The 25,110-nt window shown below is 46.6% G+C and overlaps 1 protein-coding gene across 2 annotated transcripts in view; it reads left to right on the forward strand.

Annotated features, from left to right (window-relative positions):
• LOC119173528 (dnaJ homolog subfamily C member 2) overlaps nt 1-25,110 on the forward strand; it is a 301,565-nt gene that overhangs the window by 264,513 nt on the left and 11,942 nt on the right. Inside the window, exons 15-16 of one of the 2 annotated variants that reach the window (XM_075896473.1) lie at nt 14,839-14,955; nt 20,925-21,043. In XM_075896473.1, coding sequence (XP_075752588.1) covers nt 14,839-14,955; nt 20,925-21,028 — 221 coding nt within the window. In that variant the 3' untranslated portion in view covers nt 21,029-21,043. Of the gene's footprint in view, nt 1-14,838; nt 14,956-20,924; nt 21,044-25,110 lie in introns of those variants that run through there. The other variant, XM_037424336.2, reaches the window with a different exon arrangement.

Raw genomic sequence — 25,110 nt, forward strand, 5'->3', positions numbered from 1 at the left:
TCCGGGATTGACTGTACCTTTAAAATGCATTTTTCTCAAGATGCGTCCTTGGGCACCTTCTTGAGTATGTTTTAGTATGTCTGATAGCCCGACCGGGATGAAATTTTGCCCACATACTCTTTAAATTGTGAAGGATGCAAATACTCTTTAAAACTTGGTATTTCCAATATAATTAGTAAGAACCTAAAGTAAGTAATTAGTATGGGCTGAGGATTATAACAATTTTTACATTACAAGTTTTTTGTCCTTCACAATCTTTTTAATTTTTCACAATCCTTCACACACTTTCTTGACAGTTATTTGCATTTGACAGTAATGTAGGGCAATATGATTCATTTATGGCTCAGAACGATAGAAGTTTAGAGGCATAAAAAGTTTGTCCTAAATGAGCAATACTTTACACATTGTCATGGCACAAAATGAAAATTGTGCAACCAAATATAGAACTAATCACATATTGGAATTCAGCATAAAAGCCTAGATATACAGCAAAAATTTAATTGCTCCCGGCTACAAATTAATGCAACCTTTGTTTTTCTAATCGCACCTTTCCTTAAAGCGTACTGCATACTGAAAGTCGCACTACTCTATACGCACTGCTAGCAGATACTCATTGCAGGTGCTTATCGTGACTGGACTTTCGTTGATAAACTGTTCTGCCACATTTGTCAGTGGCCAACATCGTGTCTCAATGCAGTTCTAATGCTAATCCATATATAGTGAAACTCCGTTAATACGTACCTGCCGGGGACGGCGGCATAACTACGCACAAAATGTACTACGTATTTTTTAACGGTCAGCTACAAATTTCAATTTCCTGACATGCGCCATTGCCGCCAACAAAGGAATAAATTCAGTGCCACAGGAAATATTGGCTTAAAGCGCCCATCACAGGGGTGAAGCTCCTCTAAGTCTAACCTTGTCCTGCATCAGGCGTAACTGTATCAGACAGACAGACAGACAGACAAACAGACAGACGGATGGACTGATGGACGGACGGAATGATGCACGGACGGACAAGGGAGTGCACGAACCGCCGTTAGCAATGTCAATGACAATACCCGACTTGGCGAGGAAGTTTCGACCCAAGATTAGAGACATTGACAGTCCAGAAAGATGCGCGAAATGTCACTTCACGCGTCTTTTTCAGCAGATCACTAGCCTAGCTGCGCTGCTCAATTGTGCTGTGCCCGTAGCAAGGCGGAATATGGTGTTGCTTTGTCTCAAGCAAATATTGTTCTCGTGGAGATGGTGCAACACGTCGTCGTTGAATAAACAAGCACTTGCCTCAGTATATAAAAGTGCTACAAACTTCTTTCGAGCTATCGTTAACTCGATTAGTTGCGGGGGCGAGTCTACGGCCTCACTTGTGTGACAAACTGACGGTGCAAGTGATTCGAACGCATCGCTAGGATTACTGATCACCGCGCGGTGCCCAATGTGGATCACCCGCGGCACCCTCCGTTTCCCGAATCGTGCGTTAGCTCCTGACACGGTGTGAGAGCGCATTCGCGGGCTATGTGCCCCGGTGCGCCGCACCGATTGCAAGTACTGCGAAAACCACGCCAGCTCGATCGTAAGTTGCCTCGGTCAGGTGATCCTTGCTCCAGGTTGTGCCGCTCATCAGGACTCGTGTCAACAGCGCGCTCCTGCTGTGGAATGTCATGTGCTGGGGTGGTGTGAGCCGTACGGAGCGCGTAAGGGTAGGGATCCAATGTGTGGTCTTACAGCTCCTAACCGCGTGGTACATGCCCATTAGCGAACGATGCTATCGCATTACCCTTAAAGACTTCTGAGGCTACCACGCCGCCATTCCATGCACAGCGAGGCTCGATTGATTGTGCTGCGGGCAGAGGCGGGCAATACGATCGCGCTTCGAGGATGTCCCCTTGTATGCACCATCGCTACGGTGGCGAACTCTTCTTGGTCTGCGAATTTGCATGTCCTGAAGTGCGTTGCAAAAGTCGAGTGCGCTTGTCGCGTAACGCGCTTGACCTTTTCTGCATTGGTGGCGTGAGGGTTAGTGAGACGATACAGTTCGCTCATCGCCCGTACATACTCCAACATGGATTCGCCGGATACTGGGCGCGTAGCTCCAATTCTCTCCGCAAACGTTACTCATAATTAGCCGGTAGGAATTTGCCACTGCAGCTGTTGCGGAACTCTTCTACCGTGCGGACGCACTGTCTGATTAGTCGTAACCATCAAGCCGATTGCTCCGCGAGCGACATCAAGACATTGCGCTCGAGAAGTTCGGCGTCAGGAAGCCCCGTGGCCTGCTGATAATGGAGCAGCCGGTCGAGGTACTCGTTGGCGCTCTTGCAGTCATGGTAACCCGTGTAGGTAGGCATGTCTACCTTCACACGTGGTCGCACAGTCTGCAGCACGGAAGCCTCCGCTGTGTTCTGCAGGGCACTGTCCAGGATTTGCATAACTGACAGCGCATTCTGTAAGAGTACCTCACTCGAGGGCAAACTGTGGCCCGCTGACTCGCCTACGTTGTGGCGTCTGTAGGCGCAACTTGTGGCGGCGCTTCTCTGTTCGTGTCGCGAGGTGACGGAGCGCCATGTGTGACGCTTTTCGTCGTAGGCCTAATCTCTGCACCCTCCTGATTGTCCCGTGTGAAATGACCAAACTCTACGCCGTCGGAAAGTCCTAACAGTGCCCCCGCATAAGCCAAAAGATCGGCAGTCTGCGACGCGACATCGGACAACATTGACAAATTTTGGTATTCCGACATGCCTGTTGTCCTACGTTTGGTGGAGCGGCGTAGCCGCTCGCGTCCGCAAAACTAGCCGCGTTGCCGAATTCTTTATGTTGGGTGCCAGATGTAGGGGGTCTGTTCTATGTATAACTGACGCAAAAGCCCATCGCTAATGTTCCAGCAGCACACAGTCGTACTGTGCACGATCTACGTCCCCTATCCGTGGCTTGTGTCAATGCAGCTACACGGGTTCGGGCGAATAAGGCAACAGGCTAGGTCAACAACACACTTTATTGCTATACGTTAGCAATAACTCGTAAATGTTGTGAGGAGATACTACAGAAAACAAAGGTAGACGCTTACTCCTTGGTCCTTGTCGTCCTCGGCTTGCAGGGGGTTGGGGGTTCCACCTCCTCCTTCCTAGGCCGGTGTCAGAGAGAGCGTCCGGTTGTCGGCACGCTTGTTTTCTTCACTCTCTCAATGTCGTTTTTCTGATGAGTATACGTTTCCTTACTGAGGGGAAACTCGTTTCGTGCGCCGTGAAAAGGGGAATCGTTAGCGCCCGTCACGGGGGTGTTCCATTTCTTCGCAAGAGGCTTTATTGACTCTCGAGGGAAAGGGAGGCGGGCGCACGGGCTCCCCCACAGTGACTGCATTGCCTCATTGAAAAATTAGCTGAAGACTGCAATTTCGGCACATTTCGAGAGATGGATGGATGGATGGTAAAACTTTATTTCGTCAGAAAGCAATTGAGGATGATTCCGTGTTAGATGGTCATTAACCCAAGGTTGGCGGCGACCTGTGTGGCCCACTCCACGACCCTTAACTGGACGACTGGGTCTGAGCTGGTCAACACGGCCTCCCAGTGCTCAAGAGAGGGATCACGCATAATATCCACAGGCGGCGCCACTATGCTACATTCCCAAAGTATGTGATCATATGTTGCCACAGCCTGACACCATTTTCATTGCGGCTTAATCTCCTCCTGGTACATTTTGTTCAACACGTAAGGGTTGGGAAAAGATCGCGTCTGCAGTTTTCTTCAGATGCATTCCTGCGCCTTAGTCAACCGCTTGTGCGGGGGCGGATAAAACCTCCGCTCTAGTTTATAATGATTCGTTATGTCATGAAAGGACACCAGCCCATCTCTCGCGGACCTTCCCGGAACTGGCAGCTCACCTACACGGCTGACGAAACCTCGAGCAATCAGGTGAGCCGCCTCGTTCCCAGGGTTCCCAGAGTGTGCTGGTACCCAGACGATTTCCCCATGCAGAAATCGTGTGGCGGTCGCCGATATTCTGCCCCTCACCAGATTTCTGATGGCTGTCTTTGAATCACTGAGAATCAAATCCGACTGCGAATTAGTTATAGCTAGCGCTATTGTCGCTTCCTCCGCAGTTTCCGAGGAGCGGGTTTTGACCGATCCAGAGGCGACCAAGCGTCCCCGCCTGTCCACCACCACAATCACAAAAGCGTCTTTGTCCTTATATTCCGCTACATCTGTATAGACTGCCGCTTTGTACTCGCCGTACTCAACGTGTAAAGCTCTGGCTCTTGCCTGCCTGCGTTGCGTATGGTGAATCGGATGCATATTTTTGGGCAAAGGTTTTATGTACAGGGCCTTATGTAACTCTCGCCGCACCTGAATTTTAGTGTCCCTAGTGGGAGCCTCTGCTCCAATGCCAATCCTTTCCAATATGATCCTGCCCGCTTTGGTTGTCGAAAGCCTAGCGTGCTGCATCACCAGATGCGCCTCCCATAATTCATCCAGGGTGTTGTGTACCCCTAGTTTTAACAGCCTTTCTGTAGGCGGGTTGTTAGGCAACCTAAGCGCTGCCTTGTAAGCTTGCCGAATCATAGCCTCGACTTTGCCTTTTTCTGTAGCATCCGACCTTATGCAAGGTGTCGCGTAAGTAATCCTGCTGAGCACAAATGCCTGTACCAGCTTACAGAGTTCTTTTTCTTTAACCCCGCTCTTACGGTTAGCGATTCTTCTGATTAGCCTGACAGTAACATTGACCGTGGTCTTAAGTTTTTCAAGGGCCACCCTATTCTTCCTGTTAGTTTGCAGATATAGGCGAAGAATTCTAATCGTTTGAGCTTCAGCTACCGGCCTACCCCCTACCTTTACCTCTAACGGCGGTGGCAGAATATAGTGTCTTGAATGTAGCCCTCTGGGTTTGTCCCGAACCACAAAGAGCTCGGACTTGGGCTGAGAGCATGAAAGTCCCGCCTCCCCTGCCAACTCTTCGACAATATTAACTGCCTGTTGTAGTGTTTCTTCCAGATGCGCGTCACTACCTCTGGTTACCCATAGAGTAATATCATATGCATAAAATGTGTGTTTGAGTCCCGGTATCTCCTCCAGCCTCGGCCGTATTTTAATTAAGGCGATGTTAAACAGGAACGGTGACAAAACTGAACCCTGTGGCGTCCCTTTGCCTTCCAACGCGAATGAGTCCAATTTGATATCTCCTATTGAAATTTCTGCGGTTTGGCCCTCCAAGAATGATCTGATGTAGCGAAATGTCCTGACCCCTGGGCCAATTTCCGATAGGTTATTCAATATTGCCTCATGCGAAACATTGTCGAAAGCTTTATTCAGGTCAAGCCCCAATACAGCTTTGGTGCCCGTGCCATGCCCGGGATCGACTACATCATGTTTTAACTGTATCATGACATCCTGTGTGGACAAATTGGCCCTGAAACCTATCATAGTTGGGGGAAAGATAGTCCTCTGCATAATTCTGAAGCCTGTTGAGAACCACGTGCTCCATCAATTTGCCCACCCACGCATGATGTCAGCGATATGGGGCGCAGGTTTTCCAAGCAGAGTTTCTTGCCTGGCTTCGGAATAAATATAATCCTAGCATGCTTCCATTGTGCTGGGATCTCCCCGGCCACCCAATACTCATTTATCAAGTCAGTGATCGCCCCGACCGATTTGAAATCTAGGTTTCTCAGCATTTTATTGGTAACTCCATCCGGACCTGCGGCAGACGTAATACGCAGCTGCCCCATGGCAAACTCCACCTCCGCAATTGTGAACTCTTCATCTAGTTCTGAGTTTTCCACCCCCGAGTAGTGTGGTAAGCAACCGTCTACTCCATCAGTTATGTACCGATTCCGGAATTCCTGTATAAACTCTCCAATTGTGCCTTCATATTGATGCATTAACCGAGTCACTTGTCCCCGTTGCGCCGATTTTGTTGCTGCCGGATCCAAAAGATGCCTTAACAGCTGCCATGTCTTTTTGCATCCAAACTGTCCATTCATGCGATCACAAATCTGGCCCCACTGCTTGGCTTGCAACTCAATTGTATAATTTTCGATTTTACGTTCTAACTTGGCTGTCCTTCTGCGAAGGACGCCATTATGTTTTTGCTTCTTCCACGTTCTCAAGAGACTCGCGTGCGCTTCCCACATGTGTAATAGTCTCGAGTCAGCGGTAAACTCCTCCTGCTCGACTGGCACTTCTACCGTGGTATTATTTACATCCTCCTGCGGGCTTATGCGGGGGGCACTGTTAGGACTTTCCGACAGCGTAGAGTTTGGTCATTTCACATGGGACAATCAGGAGGGTGCAGAGATTAGGCCTACGACGAAAAGAGTCACACATGGCGCTCCGTCACCTTGAGCGCTTGTACCCATGCATCAAGGTCATTAATTTTCCCGTTCACAGTGTCTGCTCTGTTTTTCCTAAATCTGTCCCAATCTGTAATTCTATGCCCCCTCAATTTGTCTTTATGCTTCGCAGTGCTAAACGTCGTGGAAAGGATATAGTGATCACTTCCTAGGGCTTGTCCCGTGTTAATCCACTTTGCAATACTGATGCCTCTAAAAAACGTAAGGTCTGGGGAGGTATCCATGCTTATGCTGTTGCCTATCCTCGTATGATCTAGTGGATTGTTTAACAGCGTCCATCGCAGATCCCGGGCAACTTGCCAAAGCCGATTGCCCTTTGGGCTGACTCGAATATAGCCCCATTCCGGGTGAAGCGCATTGAAATCTTCTACCACTATAAGCAGAGCGCGAGCTGCTAACCGTTGAGTTTGAATCAGGAGTTGTGGCAAGCCCAATCCTTTATCTTTTGGAGAACTATACACATTAAGTAAAAACAGACTCTTCTGATACTTTTGTTTAGGCAAAATCTCTAGCAGGACATAGTCTTCCCTGCTGCTATCTACGGAATGCTGAATGGCAGTGATGTTGCGATGGACTAGCACGGCTGTGAAGACGCGTGATACGCCCCTTGAGTCAATTCCTGGCGCTGTAAATGCCTTAAATCCAGGTAATTTTACGGAACCACTAGCCTCCTGTAAGGCTATTATGTCTGGTTTACTGTCCAGATTTTGTACGTGCAACTGCAGGTTACCCCGCTTTTGACGAAAGCCCCTGCAGTTCCACTGCCAAACCTCAATTTGCTGGCAAGGCGCCATGATGAGGCACCAGGTTGACTAATGGCACTTGGCCACCCACGGGAGGCAGTCTTGCCTCATTTAGAGTATGAAGCTGCTGAAACATGCCCATGACCTGGGTTTGGGAATCCCTCAATTCAGTGAGACGCTCCTCTATTGTGTGTAATCTGGCTTCAATCTTTTCAACTCGAGCCTCCAACCTATCCTGTCTTTTCCCTTGTTTGCCTACTTTATCCACAAGTGTCGTTACATCCGACTTAAGACTAATGACCTTAAAAACAGGCTGTGGCATGTCTACTGGTGACGTTTCGGCTAATCGTTTTGCGTTAGCTACCTCATCCCCCGGTAGTGGTCTCGTCACTGTCCCTCGATTCTCCACTTCCATAGCTGCTCTCTCCTGTACGCAAGCAGGCGCTTCTTGCGTCGTTTTCTGTAGGCCCTGCACTGCTGGTGCCTGTGTCCCCTGCCGTTGGTCGTTTCTAAGTGCACTTTCCATCTCTGCAATTCTGTTTTCCATTCTTTTAATCAAATCTCCCTGTCGCTGAACCAGCGCTGCTAACTCCCTCTCTCGAGCAGTTTCGTTCTGGGAGGCTGTGCCTGACAAGCTCACCTTTTTGTTGGTGTCACGTGCGTAGCTATTGGGACTGGATACTCGTCCACCATCTTGGCCGCTCCCGGGCCCTGGCAATGGCGGGAAGGAACTCGACCGGTCCCTGCTTTTGCTTGTGCCTTCTTTACCCCTCGGTGACCGCTCCGTGGCCCTCGAGGACCGCTCATCGTTGCCAGCTTCGCTGTCTATTTCGATGCTCTGCTGCCGGCCTGTCGGTTGTTTGCGAGCCAGGCGAAACTTGCAGTTCCGGCTCCCTGTGTGATGCGCACCATGGCACACGATGCAGTCCGGCGTGCACGTAGGTGGCTCTCCTTCTGGCGGGGCAGGATGGTCCTTCCCACAACGGTGACATAGGTTACTTTTCGGACGATAGCAAACGTCCGCTCGGTATCCAACTCGCCTGCAGTTGTAGCAGGTCTCGACTAAATTTCTATACGGAATCACAGCGTACAGACAGTTCCAGTAAGTAACCTGTCGGGGTATGCGTTTTCCCCCGAACGTAATCTGAATCGTCTTTGACTTTCCCAGAGGTCTCGCGTCCAGAATGTCCATGCCTTCATTCTTCTTCAGGAATCCCACCCGAACTTCTTCCACTGGGCATCCATCATAAGCATTGTAAATCACTCCCCGCACAGAGTTCTCCAACGGCGCCACGAACGCCGAAACCGGCAGATCACGATCACCCAGCTTGTGCGTCTTCACAGTCGCATATGCCCCACTGCGATTTATGCACGGTGTGCTCACCGTCAACGTGTTGTTTGTGCCATTAACCCGCACCATGTCTTCTCCCGCGGCAATCGCACTCGTTAGACGCGCTGCTGCTCTCAGTGCACATCCGAGTTCTCTCGCTGTCACAACACTCAAGTCCCCAATTCTGGGGCCTGTACACTATCTTAAATTCCGTGGCCGGCAACTTGAGAAACGGTCCGTGTTTCTTCCACACCGGCGCTTTCCCCCGCTTGACTTGCTGCGCTCCGTGCGTCTTGCGCCAGTCGCTGCCGGCCTGTGTCTCGCAAGGCTTACTCTTGTCGCCATGCTGAGTCTTCTTAAATCGGTCCTGTGCCTTCAGCACTGGAGCCCGCTCTCCCGCTTCAAAATCTTCGGGCGTTATAGTCTCTCTTTCGACGTAGTATTCCATCTTCCGCCCAGCAAGGCCCACGGTCACCAGGCGCAAGCCAGACGCGGCCCAGGCTTGGCCTAGGAGATAGGCCTAGCCTTGCCACCGCGGGGTTGATAGGAAAATCTCGGAAATTCCGAAAACAGGGACAAACTTGCCTAAACGAGTGGTGCTCGTAGGTACAGGGCAACCTCCTGCAGACGAGCCCACTGACAGCAAGTCCAGAACAAAGCGCGTCCGCCGATAGTCGGTCACCGGGCCGGAGCTCATGCGAAACACGTCCGCACAGCGTCTCACTCCGGCCGCGTCCCATTTCGAGAGAACATGTCGCGCTACCTGATACAGTCTGCGGAATCAATGATGCAACTTTACAAACACGGTTGGAAATAACGGGTTTAACCTTCGAAACTGCAAAAGACACCGTCGTAACAACATTGCTAGAATAAACTGAATTTTAAAGCTCTGCCGAAGAGGAGGGCCAGGTGGTGGTCGCGAGAACTATTGGTGGTGCAGTCCTATGATGCTACCGCGGCCCTGGGCACACGTTTATTTATTTACAACATACTGCGGTCTTGAAAAAGACCAAGCAAGAGAGGCGCAAAAATTAAGTGGAAAACACACGTAAGCGTGATAGATGAATGATGTGCACAAAATACATATTATAAGTACATTATACAGAAATATATAGATGAGCCTAAAGACAGATTAATACGACCTACAAAACAACGGTGATGGGTCTATCTCCCTATTATACATTCACAATTGCGATAAACAGTAAAGCAAGTCGAGTACAGACCACAGTACAGACAATATGGCACGCTCAAAATGGCAAATAGACTGAGATGTGAAAACCACTTCGGGCAGTGAATTCCATTCTGATACTGTACGTGGAAAAAACGAATTCCTGAACATGTTTGTGTGGGCTCGATACGGAAGCAAATTGTGGGTGTGCCGATGTCTCGTGGGGCGCGATTGAAATGGTTGAATGTATACCGATGCATTTACCTTTGTGGAACCAGTATAAAGAGCAAACAGCAGCTTCAGCCTATCAATTTTTGGTCTATCTTCCAGGGTTGAAATGCTATTTGCCAGCATCAGAGAATTTGCTCCGCCGCGGTGGTCTAGTGGCTAAGGTACTCGGCTGCTGACCCGCAGGTCGCGGGTTCGATTCCCGGCTGCGGCGGCTGCATTTCCGATGGAGGCGGTAATGTTGTAGGCCCGTGTACTCAGATTTGGGTGCACGTTAAAAAACCCCAGGTGGTCAAAATTTCCGAAGCCCTCCACTATGGCGTCTCTCATAATCAAGTGGTGGTTTTGGGACGTTAAACCCCACAAATCAATCATCAGCATTAGAGAAGTTGGCGAGTCGGTGGTCCTATATTTGTTGAAAATGAAGCGTATAGCGCATCTTTGCTCCATTTCAAGCCGGTACTTATCTTTTTTAAGAAAGGGGTCCCATACGACCGAAGCATATTGCAGTTTAGGAAGTATTATCATTTTGAAGGCCAGTAATTTGCCATGAGTTAGTGACGCTTTGAATTTATGCCGTAAAAGGCCTAACTTGCGTGTGGCAGATGCGCAGATGTTTTCTATGTGCTTTGACCACGACAGAGTATTGGTGAACGTTATCCCGAGGTATTTGTACTGGCTTTTTTCTACCACTGGTGCACCATTTAATGAATAGGAAAACTGAAAGGGTTGTTTTTTCTTCGTTACACGAAGTAGAACTGTTTTGTCAGCATTCAAGCTCATACCCCAGGTTGTGCACCACTGTCCAATTCCCGTCAAACTGCTGTTTAACAAGACTTGGTCATCAATGCCCGTGATTTCCTTGAAAATAAGACAGCCGTCTGCAAACAATTTTATGGAAATTCTCGGGTCAATAGCAGATGTTATGTCATTGATGTAAATTAAAAAAAGAACCGGTCCCAAAACACTGCCCTGTGGAATGCCACATGTCACACCAAGACTTTCAGATGCGCACCCGTCGACTTCCACAAACTGTGTTCTGTTTGTTAAATATGATTTGATCCAGTTAATTATAAACGCAGGAAGGCCCAGAAAAGAAAACTTAGTGAGTAGTTTATCATGGCGTACGCGATCAAAGGCTTTACAGAAGTAAAGGAAGACTAAATCTATTTGGCTGGGTGAATCTAAGGCTTGTGCGATTTCATGAGTGGTTGTAACAAGTGTAGTAGTGGTAGAAAGCCCTTTGCGGAACCCATGTTGGAACTCGGAAAGAACGCTGTTTGTTTCCAGAAATTTGTTAATAAAAGAGGCGATTATGTGTTCCAAAATTTTGCAGCAGGTTGATGTTAGTGAGATGGGTCGATAATTTTCCATTTTCAAGCTATTTCCTTTTTTAAAGACAGCCACAACGCGAGCTAGGCGCCAATCATCAGGCAAGACTGAGTGGCGCAAGCATAAGCGAAAGATGGCGGTCAAAATGTGCGATATTGGCTCGGCATAACGGCGCAAAAAAGCATTTGGAATTAGGTCTGGCCCTTCTGACGACTTTTCATTTATATCCAGCAGAAGTGCAAGAACGCCTTCGCAAGATATAAATTCAGGATCAATCACGTGTTGTGATTTGCAGCGGCAGTGGCAAGCAGTTACCGCGAACTTAGTTTTTTGTCTGAAAACTCCTTTGTTATGTATGAAGCGTAGCGAGGGGGAGCAGATTTATCTACATTGAGGTACGCCGACTTGCTTTGCGCCGGCTTTAAACAGCGACGATCGCTATAGTGGCCTCCACTTCAAGCAACTTGTTCGTTTGTTGATTTATTTATTTTTTCTTTGTAAACATGACTACACAGTGACAGGGGTCAAGTTGAAAGCTGCTCTAAGCAGATTGAGAAGCTCATACATGTAGCCCCTAGTCTCTTTCGCCCTGCTGTGACGGATTAGCAGATGGACGATCGTAAGAAAATTTCCTCTCTAGCCTTGCAGGTTGAACGAGAGCTCACATTGTTGTGTGAATTAAAATTATCATTATGTTATTATTAATAATTATTATAATTAATTTTATTATTATTATATTAAAACCAAAGCATTTCCTAGCGAACTTCAGGAGGTTTGACCGTATCCGTCCGTTCATACGTCCAGCCATCCATCCATTCATGACAAACATAAGTGGCTAGTCATAACATGAAAATGATGGTATGTACGTCATGAATGTGATGATTTACATTTTGTGGTCTTGCTGCTCCTTTGGTGGTTTTGTTCACATGACATATCCCAAAACTGGTATGGTATGACATGACTGCACGGCGAACATAAGTGACAGACCTTAACATGATAATCATGACATGCGTGTTGTGTAAGAACATGACTACATGCCACGCTTACGATGCACTGACGGACGACAAGCGAGTGCAAGGACAATGATGCACGGCAATGATGCACGGACGGGCAAGCGAGTGCACGAACCGCCGTTAGCAATGTCAATAACAATACCCGACTTGGCGAGGAAGTTTCGACCCAAGATTAGAGACATTGACAGTCCAGAAAGATGCACGAAATGTCACCTCCTGCGTCTTTTTCAGCAGATCACTAGCCTAGCTGTGCTGCTCAATTGTGCTGTGCCCGTAGCAAGGCGGAAGATGGTGTTGCTTTGTCTCAAGCGAATATTGTTCTCGTGGAGATGATGCAACACGTTGTCATCAAATACACAAGCACTTGCCTCAGTATATAAAAGTGCTGCAAACTTCTTTCGAGCTATCGTTAACTCGATTAGTGGCGGGGGCGAGTCTACGGCCTCACTTCTGTGACAGACTGACGGTACAAGTGATTCGAACGCATCGCTAGGATTACTGATCACCGCGTGGTGCCCAATGTGGATCACCCGCGGCACCTTCCGCTTCCCGAATCGTGCGTTAGCTCCCGACACGGTGTGCGGGCGCATTCGCGGGCTATGTGCCCCGGTGCGCCGCACCGATTGCAAGTACTGCGGAAACCACGCCAGCTCGATCGTAAGTTGCCTCAATCAGGTAGTCCTTGCTCCAAGTTGCGCCGCTCATCAGGACTCGTGTCAACTGTGCGCTCCTGCTGTGGAATGTCATGTGCAGGGGTGGCCCGTGCGGAGCGCGTAAGGGTAGGGATCCAAAGTGCGGTCTTACAGCTCCTCACCACGTGGTACATGCCCATTAGCGAACGATGGTATCGCATTACCCTTAGAGGCTTCTTAGACTACCACGCCGCCATTCCATGCACAGCGAGGCTCGATTGATTGTGCTGCGGGCTGAGGCGGGCAACATGATCGCGCTTCGATGATGTCCCCTTGTATGCGTCATCGCTTCGGTGGCGTACTCTTCTTGGTCTGCGAATTTGCATGTCCTGAAGTGCGTTGCTACAGTCGGGTGCGCTTGTCGGGTAACGCGCTTGACCTTTTCTGCGTTGGTGGCGTGCGGGTTAGTGAGACGATACAGTTGGGTGCGCTTGTCGGGTAACGCGCTTGACCTTTTCTGCGTTGGTGGCGTGCGGGTTAGTGAGACGATACAGTTCGCTCATCGCCCGTACATGCTCCAACATGGATTCGCCGGATACTGGGCGCGTAGCTCCAATTCCCTCCGCAAACGTTACTCATAATTAGCCGGTAGGAATTTGTTACTGCAGCTGTCGCGGAACTCTTCTACCGTGCGGACGCGAATGTCTGGTTATTCGGAACCATCGAGCCGATTGCTCCGCGAGTGACATCAAGACATCGCGCTCGAGAAGTTCGGCGTCAGGAAGCCCCGTGGCCTGCTGATAATTTAAGGTCTTCATTCCTGCTTAAGGCCTGCAAATTTAGGGCAGCAGTATTTATTAAATGAATAAATTTAATAAATAAAATTAATTTGCTCACGTTTGTTTCCCTAGCTTCACATATGCCAAATTTAGTGTTACGGGACGTGAATGGATGACAAAGGTATATGCCTGGCGCCAACGTAATAATCATGATATGGAAGTCGTGAATGGCATAATTTATGTCCGCCTTGTAACATTATGCTGATATTAATGGGATGATTCCACCTTTCTCATTTGTGCTTTGGATATAATCGATACCCACTATTCGTTGGATCTACCAATTTTTTATTATTATTAATACATACGGCAGCAATTGGTGAAACTTCATCCCAGCTCCCACAGGTGACTAAGAGGAGGGTTGCTCCCTCCCTCCCGTTGCCCGCCTTTGAGCTCAGTACTGGTTGAGATCCAAGGAAACATTCAGTTAAGCATTTGTTGGAGGAAATTACAGGCAATGTTAATCATGTGCTGGCAAACATGCCTTCAACCGAATTGAGAGACTACCATGGAGGCAATGTTAAAAAGTAGCTATGGGTTCACAGCTGTCTTTCACTATAATGCAAATGACTTCTGCAGGGAATTTCGCTGAGTTCTGTGCATACTGTCACTGTAGAAAAAAATTAGGTGATATTTTGAATTCCCCTTCGTACTTGGGTAACGTTTTTTAAATCAGGAATAAAGATATTCTCAACAATGTGAGAAAATCATCATGTTTCAAGTCTTTGAGACGAGCATTCAGTTGGTTACTCGGTAGCCTCTGGCAGCACCGTAGCTTTGCAAACTGCATCTCATCAGTTTGGCATATCTGCACTTGGACCTTTCTAAGCAGTTAATCTGGAGTTTCTGGTGGTGTAATTTGTCCTTGTTTTGTTCTACTTTTGTCCTTCAGCTCAGACAACCAATTTCTTGCCTAACTTCTCACTTGCAAAATGTGTTCTTATCCTGAGAGGAAATTTCTGGGGCCACTGCTAGAACTGAAATGGTTTCTGTGCTTAGTGTACTGTTAACTGCACATATAGTACTTGCGTATTTCAACATAGTGCAATGTATTTCATGTGCCAGATGTCATTGTTTGGGTAGCTTAGGAAACCAGGAACAGTTTATCATTTTCAATGCTGAATCATTTTTGACTGAAAGGCACCGTTTTTATTTCCCTTCGCACATATGTGTGTGTGTTTCCGCTTCTTATGGCCCCTGATTGCAGACCCACAGCTAAAGGAGGAGGCCAACCGCAAGGCGTACGAGCAGCACCAGAAGTCCCTGGGTACCAAGGCTGAGGTGGCCTTCAAGGACGAGTCCGCGCCATCACAGCGCTTTGATGGTGCGTTTGTTGGGTAGCCCCATTCCTTCATATTAAATATCACATCTCACTAGCGCATGCATGTGATAAATGATGATCCGAATAGCTAGGTGAGTGGCATTTGATAGTATACTCATTGCAATGCAGTTAACATGCTGGGCTATGACCGGACTGCTCTTTATATTGTTACGTGGGCATAACATCAGTCAGTCCGGAACCACAACACAGCTCACACACATGTCAATCTTTTGATTTCTAGTTTGAGGCACATTTCAGGGTATGTCCCACTAAGTCCTGCTACAGGCAGTGGAAGCCACGTAACACAATCCCCGGTGGCGAAAGTGGCGACCCGGAGGGTCTATGGAGCCACAGCAGTAGGAGTGTGGCAACGCTTGAGCCTTGATACGGGGACAATGTCACAGGATAACACAGCAGAAGAGGTTTAGGGATCATCAGGAACAAATTTGTATGTAACGTCTGTCGCTCGTCGAAGCACGCAGTATGGGCTCGTGAAACGAAAAAGGAGCTTCTCGGAAAGGCTCGCATGTCGCATAGGGGACCAAAGAAGAAAGATGGAACCCGTCAGAAAATGTTCGTTGCGATGCTGCTTGTCTTAATGATGCTTCTGCATTTCTTTGGAAGTGGTGCACTTGTGGCCTTTCTCTGTGGAGGCAGCCACGTCAAAATGGCGGGCGGCTGCTATGTGCCCAATATTTCAGCCGCTATTAGCCAAAATTGCGGTAATATTTATTACTGCGTTGCTCCAATGCTAAACTCTAGAAACTCATGGTGTAGATAACACGTTTAGTAGCTCTGGAGTGGAGATCTTGTATATTTTCTTTCAGCTGTATTGTCATGGCAATCACCCGCACTTATGCGCTTGTTTGAAGACATTCTGTGTGCACCTGTCGTGAGCGAAGGTACTTAATTTAGTTTCTTGTGGAATGACGAATGTAAATGAACTGCAGATCGCAAACATAACGAGGAGAACGTGTGGTGCTGTACGATGCAGGTTCGGTAGCTGTTTCACGTGCAAACTGTTTCACCAAACTGTTTCACCTGCACGAGCCCCCCCCCCCCCCCCCCCCTTGATCTTTTCTTTTTGTGTCTCTGAATAATGAGCTCTTTTTTCTTCCTCATCTTTCAGTGATCAGTCTCTTCATCGTATGCTCTCGCTGGCTCACCTTAAAGGGACACTAAAGCCAACCATTATGTTCATGTTGATTGTTGAAATAGTGGCCCAGAAACCTCGTAGTGTTATATTTGCTCCAAGGAAGGGCTTACTTTGTGCCAAGGAAGGGCCAAGGAAGAACATTGCGGAGGTGTCCATGTAAAATGATATTGCTTTAGCGCCGCTCAGTTTGAGCATGAAGGAAAGACAATGTGCCGTCAAGATGGGGAAAAACAGACGACAGTGCGAGCGCTAACTTCCAACTTTTGTTTATTGCATACCCTTACAACACATTATATAGCTCATTCTACCTGACGGCACACACATGACAAAACCGTACACATGTGGCACAGCACACTATCAAGGAAACCTAGTTGTGATCTGATTTCAAATTAACAATTTTATATCAATGCTTCACAGCACGTGCTCCAGAAAATTGAGATCTTTTTGAGATAAAGCCACAGACGGCGTACTCACACACAGCTTCGCACATTTTGCGATAGCGTTCGCCTCAATAATTGCCCGTGTCAACTGGTTACGACTGCGGCCCAAAATGACACACTGGTAAAAAAATGGAGTGCATCCACATGTCTTACAATGCATAGCCAGGAAAACCACTAGAAGAAATCTTATTTTATACATCGCAAGAGTGCTCCCGCAAGTGACCATTAACACACCTACCAGTCTGTCCAATGTACACCGCGCCACTCAATAGCAGCAACATGTAGACAACAGCTAGGTCGCATTAAGCAAACTTAGCTACATGCTTCTTTCCACAGGTGGGTTGCACGTCCTACTTGGAGTTCGTAAGCTTACATAGACGGCTTAGTTTGTCTGGTTCAGAGAACACCACACGGGCATTCCCTCTCAGGGCTATCTTTTTCAAATAGTGTGAAATTTGATGTACGTACGGAATCGCACTGGTTTTCCCAACATCAGGCTCACCATCGGTCTGCGGCTGTCCCCGCATACCTGGACCATGCAACAGGCACTCGGCTACTGACACCTGCACCAACACTGGGTAGCCTGCCAAGGATAATCGCTTGCTTTGTCTTGCAAAACTAGGGGCCGTAGTGTGAAGGCATCACTTCAACAGGACATTTCTGAAATATAACTGGGCAATCCCTTGTTTTATCAGCTTTGAATGCACCGAACCAGTTGACAAGGGAAATTATTGAGGCGAACGCTATCGCAAAATGTGCGAAGCTGTGTGTGAGTACGCCGTCTATGGCTTTATCTCAAAAATAGCTCATTTTCCTGGAGTGCTGTGAAGCATTAATATAGAATTGTTAATTTGAAATCGGATCACAACTAGGTTTCCTTGATACTGTGCTGTGCCACATGTATACAGTATTGTCATGTGTGTGGCGTCATGTGGAATAAGCTATATAATGTGTTTTAAGGGGTACGCAATAAATAAAAGTTGAAAGTTAGTGCTCACGCTGTCGTGTGTCTTTCTCCTTCTTGACTGCGTAGTATCTTTCCTTCACGCTCAAACTGAGCTGCTCTAATATCATTTTATCATGCACCAACTCGCTCAGTCAGCAGTATGTATTCATGTCCTCTGCAGACTCGGCGGCAGGGACCCCAGTAGTGATGTCACTGCTAGCCGTCAGTGACAGGACAGGCGTGGCGCAGTTGGAGGCATTCGAGTTGGCCCGTTTGATTGCTGTTACAGCTAGCCGCCAATTGCAGATACAGCCTGCTGCTCCAGTAGTTGATTAACAGCTAGGGCTTTCACTGAGCTGCTGCTCACGGTGGTGGCTGCCGGAGCGGCAGCCGCTAGCCGAGATGGTTGAGAAGGGGCTTTGGTTTTCCCATTTGCCTTTGTCTTTCTTGTCATTGAGTTCCTGTAGGCTTGATAAAGCACAGTAATCCAAAGGGCTAGCGAACGACGCGCGAGAGCGTGCCGCGAACGTACACAACATGCTGCCGAGGCGAGCGCGCCCACTTGTGAAAGGGAACAGCCAAAACACAGAGAGCGCAGAAAACACGTCTGCTCCCTTTGTAAGTTCCGAAGTTCAAACAAGTGTCATAGTGATGATCCAGGGAACCATGCCGAGAACTTATCGCTTCTCGAAGCGATGCGCTACTTGAGCACTTCTTGGACAGTGTGATGAGTGAAAAGGTTAGCAGCTGCTTGAGGAAGTGTAGTTTTTGGCGGTAGCTTTCATCGGAGGATACAAAGCGCAGAGAAGAGGACCCTGGGTGTGCGTATCTGGCATCGACAACGACATTGATGAAAAGTTGCTCTCCAGCAGTGCCGATGTACCATTCGCCGAGTTCGTCTCGATAGATGACTCCCGACTTGCGAGCCACAAAGTGTTGCCAAGATCGTTGCGAAGGTGGTGTGGGGTGATGCAGTGAAGGAGGCGGGAGACGAGGCACCGCAAATGACAGCGACGAGAACAAAAGCGAGCGCCGACAGGCTTACTTCGCTGAAGCCCTTGCTTGACTGCAAGCTTTACAAAGCTTCTTTTGCATGAAAAACAATGAGAGAGTGGACAAGGGTCTACAATGTGTGCAGAAGGAGCTTTTCTTTTGCACGGGTGAGCGGCAGCAGTAGAAAATTACTGTTTTTTTTAGGAATAAATATTTTTTGCCCTTACATCTTTTTTTGCCCTTGTCGGCCTCAGTGATGGATTCAGATCATACTTTTTTCCGTATCATACATTTGTCTTCCGCTTTTTTTTTAGAAAATGTATCAATGAGATTCTACATATCTTAAATACTATATTATATGCTCTGTAGGTATCATGGTTCTGTATTGTAGAACGTCTCTTTAGACTAGTAATTGCATCAGTGATGTATTATGTATGTATTTTAGGGTCCAAGATACCGCTTCTGCAACACTTCCGTGAAAAACAATACTCACTGACTGAACTCTTCTCAAGCCGATATAGGTGCCTCTAAAATCCCTGAATAAAACTAAGGATAGCGACATAACTTTATCTTTCCACCAGAGCCCACCTGTGAAGGCAGGCATTCCTTGGTTAGGCTGAGCTACATGACCGCACTCTCAAAGTATCGGCTGAAACGAGCTCGTGACCATAGATGTTCTGGCACTTGCCCACTTGCCTTTTGTTTTCTACATTTTTTCCTTCTTACTTGTGTCAGTACCAAGACACTTATCCTTTAGCCACACATCAGTGCTGTGTTTTATAATGCATGTAGCAATAATCGCACAAATTTTTATTCCGCTGTCCTGCGGGGTGCTCCATTATGAAATCTGAATCACGGGGTTGCTTTGAATCTAGTGGCTTTGACTCATTGATTTGATGGATTTCATAGATGTGCAACTAAGATTATAACTACAGCATCGGCGATACCGATGCTAGGTCTAATAGGGCAAGCATTTATCTAACAGACAATATCTTGTCATACCGTGCCATTTCCGTCCTGCTATATCTATTCGAAGTACTCTTAAGTTCAAATCATAATATGGTTGTTCATAGAAAGGCTTTCTTAGTTTGCCCTTCGCTTGCATTTCGTACATTATTTAGGTTTCTGAACTGCTCTTACATGAAGGTGTTTTATGGCAGGGTCCACCAACATTTCAGTGACGTACCTTCATTACGCAAATGATGTCTAAAAGTAACGCAGATCAGAACACAAAGAAAAAAAAGCGCTGTAAGGGGGAGTCGAACACATGACCTCTTGGTCGGTGACAACATCTGCCGGGTATGCTATCCACTATGTCATGGCTACATGCTTTGTAAGCTTTGAAAACACGCTTTTTATATCTACTGCTGCCCTCTCACAGTACTTTTGCTAAAGTGTAATAACTGATCATGACCATGTAATCTACAATTATATCGTTCAACGTGCTGTTTCATCGTCCTATTCGGTGCTTTTTATATTGGAGAAGCGCAGTTTTGTTAATGTCTTACACACTGCCAGGTGATGATTTTACACAAAGCTTCAGCTGGTTCATAGCATTCATCCACACCAAAAATAGTTCTGCAACGCATAGAGCAACGCGTTTGCTTCACCTGGATGTAACTCTGCATTCCTTTAGCATTATGCATTCAGCTCGCCACGTGAAAAATTGTGGCCGGCCAACAGAAAAGGCACAGCGCGTGTAGAATTTCTCTGTATTTGGACAGTGGGCGTTCTATAGCTCTAACATGCCGTAAGTAGGTTACCTTAGACGAAGTTTGGTGGTTTGGCATACAATCAGTCACACCCTTCTGGCTGTCACACCACTTTCTTTGTTTCCGCTCTCACCATTCACTACAGCTACCACACGGATGCATGACTATCATGGCATGTTTAATCATTAATCAGTCATTAATCATGGAGGTTCACTGTCGGGATAGAAAGGTATCACTAAGCATCAAAGGGGATGTATTTACAAAAAACTGTACTTTAGCTGTCGAACACCAACAGACATTGTATAACCTCTCTTATACCGATGTACAGTATGCACTTAAATACTTCTGTAACGAGATGTTTTACTTTCATGTTATAGCGACGATTCCTGTGACGAAGGGATCAACCATGTCTTGCCTGTTGTGCTTTTTTTTTGTCTTTTAACTTCAACACAGTCAAACAAAGATATATGGAACCCACATATATGAAATTTTCGGGTATATCGAACTCGTAAGTTATCCGTTGAAATTCCTATGTAAAAGTATAGAAATTCGCACATTTATATAGAACGGTATTTTTATCCACCTTCGGGATATATCGAATGCCACCCGAGCTGGAAGGTATGCTTCGGAACTCGCTCCCCCCCCCCCCCCCCCCCCTCTCTTCGCAATCTTTGTGACAGCGCGGCTTCGCGCGCGAGTTGCAAGACGCATTTTGGCACTCGCAGCGCCAGGCGACCTCCACTGCTTTCCAGCGGCACCAGGCTTCCGCCGAAGCTCGAAACGTTCCAAAAAAGGTAAAGTGAGAGGGCTCACACTGCACAATCTCTAACATGTGGAAAGGCTTTTTTTTCTTTTCTCTTTCTTTTTCTCATGCTTTCTCCGCATACCCGTCGGCTCGGAGAGCAGGCACGAAGGTGCTGCTGTCCTCCTCCTTTCGCCTTTTATTTTTTGTTCCTGCCTTTTGCTGTTGTTCTCGCAGGTGGCCCTCACCTCGCGAGTGCTTAGTGTTGGTGTTCTGTGGCTTAGTTGCTTCTTCTGTCGCGTTGCCTACGAACTACCGCATGTGCAGCATTTCTTTTTCGCGTGCATGCTGTGCAAAGCCGCTTCGGACTCTGAATTTTTGACTTTTCATGTAGCAGTGGCCAGCGTCAAGAAGCGCAATACCCTTGACTTTGCGATGAAATTGAAGGCTATTCAGCATGTTGAGGCGGGGGAGAAATGTTTGCCCATCGCGGATGACTTCAGGATACAACGGTGCACTTTGAGTACTTTATTGAAAAACAAGGCAGATATCAAGGCAAAGGCAGCGGAGCAGCAAACGTCGGGAGCCTGTCATGTGCGTGCTTCCGCCCACGGGAATGTACAAAAGGCTCTCTATGCCTGGTTTTTAGAAGTGCGTGCGAAGAACGTTCTGGTGGATGGCCCGATGCTGATTGCCAAGGCCAAATGGTTTGCCACTACACTCAGTGAAACTTCGCCGACAACAGCGGGTGGCTTCACCAATTTAGGCAGCGCTACAATATCGTTAGCGAAGCCATTTCTGGTGAAAGCAAAGCTGTCAGCAGCCAGGACAACCAGCAGTAAATGACGAAGGAGTGGCCGGAAATCTCTGTGAAGTTTTCTCCCACGGAGATCTTCAATGTCTGGCGAGATGTGAAGACGGACACAATGGTCAACTGCTTCCACAAAGCAGGCTTCGAGACGACGGAACTTGCAGAACCGGTGAAGAGGACAACGAGCGCATATGCTTTTCGCGAGTTGTCAACCGGCTTCCCGGCAGCAGTTCCACATGAAGTGTCTGCGGACAACTTCGTGGAAGCGGACTGCAATGTCTAGGCCGACCGCGCATGTGACAAAAAGGATCGTGTTGGAGAGGCGCTGGCTACACGCGTGTACTCCGCAGTTGAAGTGGCAACAGCGTTCGGCCACATGGAGGGAATTGGGCTGTCCCACCTGGACAGCCTTAATAAAATCGAGACTAGCGTTTTCAACATTTCAAAAACGAAGGAGCAGGCCAAGATTATCGATTTTTTCCAAGCAAATAAATCATTCTGTTGTGTGTGTGGAATTAGTTGTCATTCTTGAATGTGCCTATTGTAGGTGATGGTCCGCCACAGATAAGCTTTCGGGGCCTGTATTTCTTTATATCGAATTTTTCATATATCGATCTAATTCACTGTTCTCTTCGAGTTTGATATATCCATGTTCGACTGTATGTTCTTTTCTAATGTGCCGCCAAAGTAAGCTCTCTGATTTGCTCTTACTTTTAACTGCCTTCTTTATTTTTGCTGTCATTTAGACATTTAAAGAGACGCTAAAGTCAAATAAGAATCGACGTCAAAGTGAAAGCTCAATGTATGACAACATCTAAAATGACAATATTATCAACAGCAGTGCCCTAATTACCAATAATTAAGATAAATGCACAAGAATACATGCACCGCAGTAGGAAATTCTCAAAATTGCCCTGATGACATCAGACGAAACACTTACAATTAATCGCTAGTAATCAATCTAGTTGCACTAAATAAAGAAGGTTCCGTGCATCCACAGATGTAATAAAACGCTGCTTGTTCGTATCTGTTTGATTCATGGAAAAAAAGAACTGCCGGGCATTACTCTAGAGAATGGTGCGAGTGGTTCAAAAATTTAATTTTTGTGTGGTTAAACTGGATAGGTTGTGTCATCTAGCGGGGCCTAGTTGGAGCAAAACACATCTGCCATCTCGGAGCCAATGGCAGGAAATTGATCAATGGTTGTTGTTGCTGCTGTGGCCTCCTGCTGCTTTTGTTCTGTGGCTACTAGTCTCGGTGGCCGCACAGTAAAGTCGGGCAACGTTGTGAACGGCTACAGTGACGTGAGATAGTCCGCTTTTTGAGGCGGGTCATTCGAAGTGTGCTAACTCGATGCGGACAACTAAAGTGTGATTTTATTACAGCGAAAGCTGTTATGAGATCACAACTCGGGTCATGCGCTGTTGTCCACTTCCGCCAGCGTCCGTAACCACATCGTGCGAGATTAGGGAAAAAAAAAAAAAAACCTAGCACCAATGACACAGTGGGGCTCAAACACGAGTCTGCTAGGTGCCAGCCCAGTATTCTACCACTAAGCTACGTCGGTGCTTGTGACTTGCTGGAAAACTTGCCTTAGGCAGGCTTGATGTCGGGAAAGCAATCACGTTAATACAACTTAAAAGACGTCTTAAAACAGCAAAATAACAACCAGTCGTCGCACAGTGTGAATAGCGTAACAAGTGGGCCATTCAATGCTCCAACTCATTACAAAAACTTTTTCCTGTTCCCCTATTAACTGTGGCGCATACCCACTTTAGCCATAATTCTTCATCGTTGTGAGCCACTACTTGAACAATTTGCGCAAAATTCCTTGCAAGTGTTTAGCGGATACCACGCTTCTCAGATGGATGACGAAAAATGGCATAGCGAATGCCAGCCTACTACCCAAAAATATTTATTATTAATGCCCTAGTGGGTATAAATAAAAGTGTGGTTGCAGTAGTTACCCAATAAGTGTTTTGAAAAGGCTCTGAAAGGCCGCTCTTCTAGCTTGCGCTGTGACTGTGCTGCGCCTTCCACGCGAGCCTGGTGTTTTCTTGAAATGAGCACTTCCTTGACACAGAAGTAACACTACGAGGTTTCTGAAGCGCTATTTCAACAATAGTCGACTTAATAGTTGCATTTAGTGTCACTTTGAATTTAATTTAAGTTCACTGTTTTGCCAAGTAGGTTTGGGAGGGAAATGTGCCATTATCTGGGTGTACATTCAGTATGCATTATCAACCATTGTGCTTACTGCCTGGTACGATGTAAAAATTGAGTTTGCATCATAAAATAGGCATAATTAGAAGCCATCCTAAAAAAATTTTAGAAAGAAGGGGGCAGACTGGTCTTTGGGACCAAAAAGTGATAAAAAATTCATTTTTTAAAATTGACATATTTGATTTTTTTTGCAAGTATTTTCTATCCTTCTGCAAATTTTCACACACTAGGAAGTGGTAATTTTTTCGTGATGTCATTCTAACAGTCCAGATCCTTGGTGCTGTTAACATGCAGAACCTGCAAAATATGGGGAATCGACTTCGAGGCTTCTTTATAATTTGCCGGCACCTGTGTTAAAAGCTCTGCTACGAATTTGTGAGCACCTTCATGAGGATTGCAAAATATTTGTGCTATGATTGTTGCTTTTTGAAGATGTGTGTTTTCAGTTTTTTTTTTTCATTTTTCTCAAAAAAGTAAATTTATGACTGTTCCATTTTGAGGCCTCAATATCTCTGCAGCTAGGGCAGGTACAACAATAATTCTTTTTGCAATTGAAACCTGTATGTGTGTAGAATGGAAGTATGGTAGCAAAATACATAGAGCACAAGCCTTGTTTAATTAATTACTCATCGTAATTATAATACAATCCGAATGACTTTTGAATATGGATAGTCCATTATGCTGTAAAATAATCAAGAAAGGTCTAAAACAGAGAAACTCTTGCATACCTTTAATCTATAGTCATAAGTCTATGTTGGCATATCTTGAATATCTATTTTAATTAAGCACTTTTTTTGTGGTGGCCTTAAACAATAGGGGGTAAACTTACGTTGTCTTGGGAACAACAGGAGTTACAGGAAAAATAATTAAACATTTGAAATCAAAAGAACAAACTGCATAATCCTGTGCAGCTCTGTCAAGATCACTGAAGAAATAAACAAAAAAATGTCTAAGACCAGTCTTCCCCCTTATACTATATGGCCCATTTTTTTTTGTGAGCATCCCTGTAAGCCATTTCAGGCTGTTTTATAGGCACTGAATTTTTTTTATTGTTTTACGGTAGCTGGTAAGTTTGCAATACATCGTGTTTAATTGTCATTATTGGTACCACCTGTATTGTATTTCTATACTTATT

Source organism: Rhipicephalus microplus, chromosome 5 (assembly GCF_043290135.1).
Source record: "Rhipicephalus microplus isolate Deutch F79 chromosome 5, USDA_Rmic, whole genome shotgun sequence".
NCBI lineage: Eukaryota > Metazoa > Arthropoda > Arachnida > Ixodida > Ixodidae > Rhipicephalus > Rhipicephalus microplus.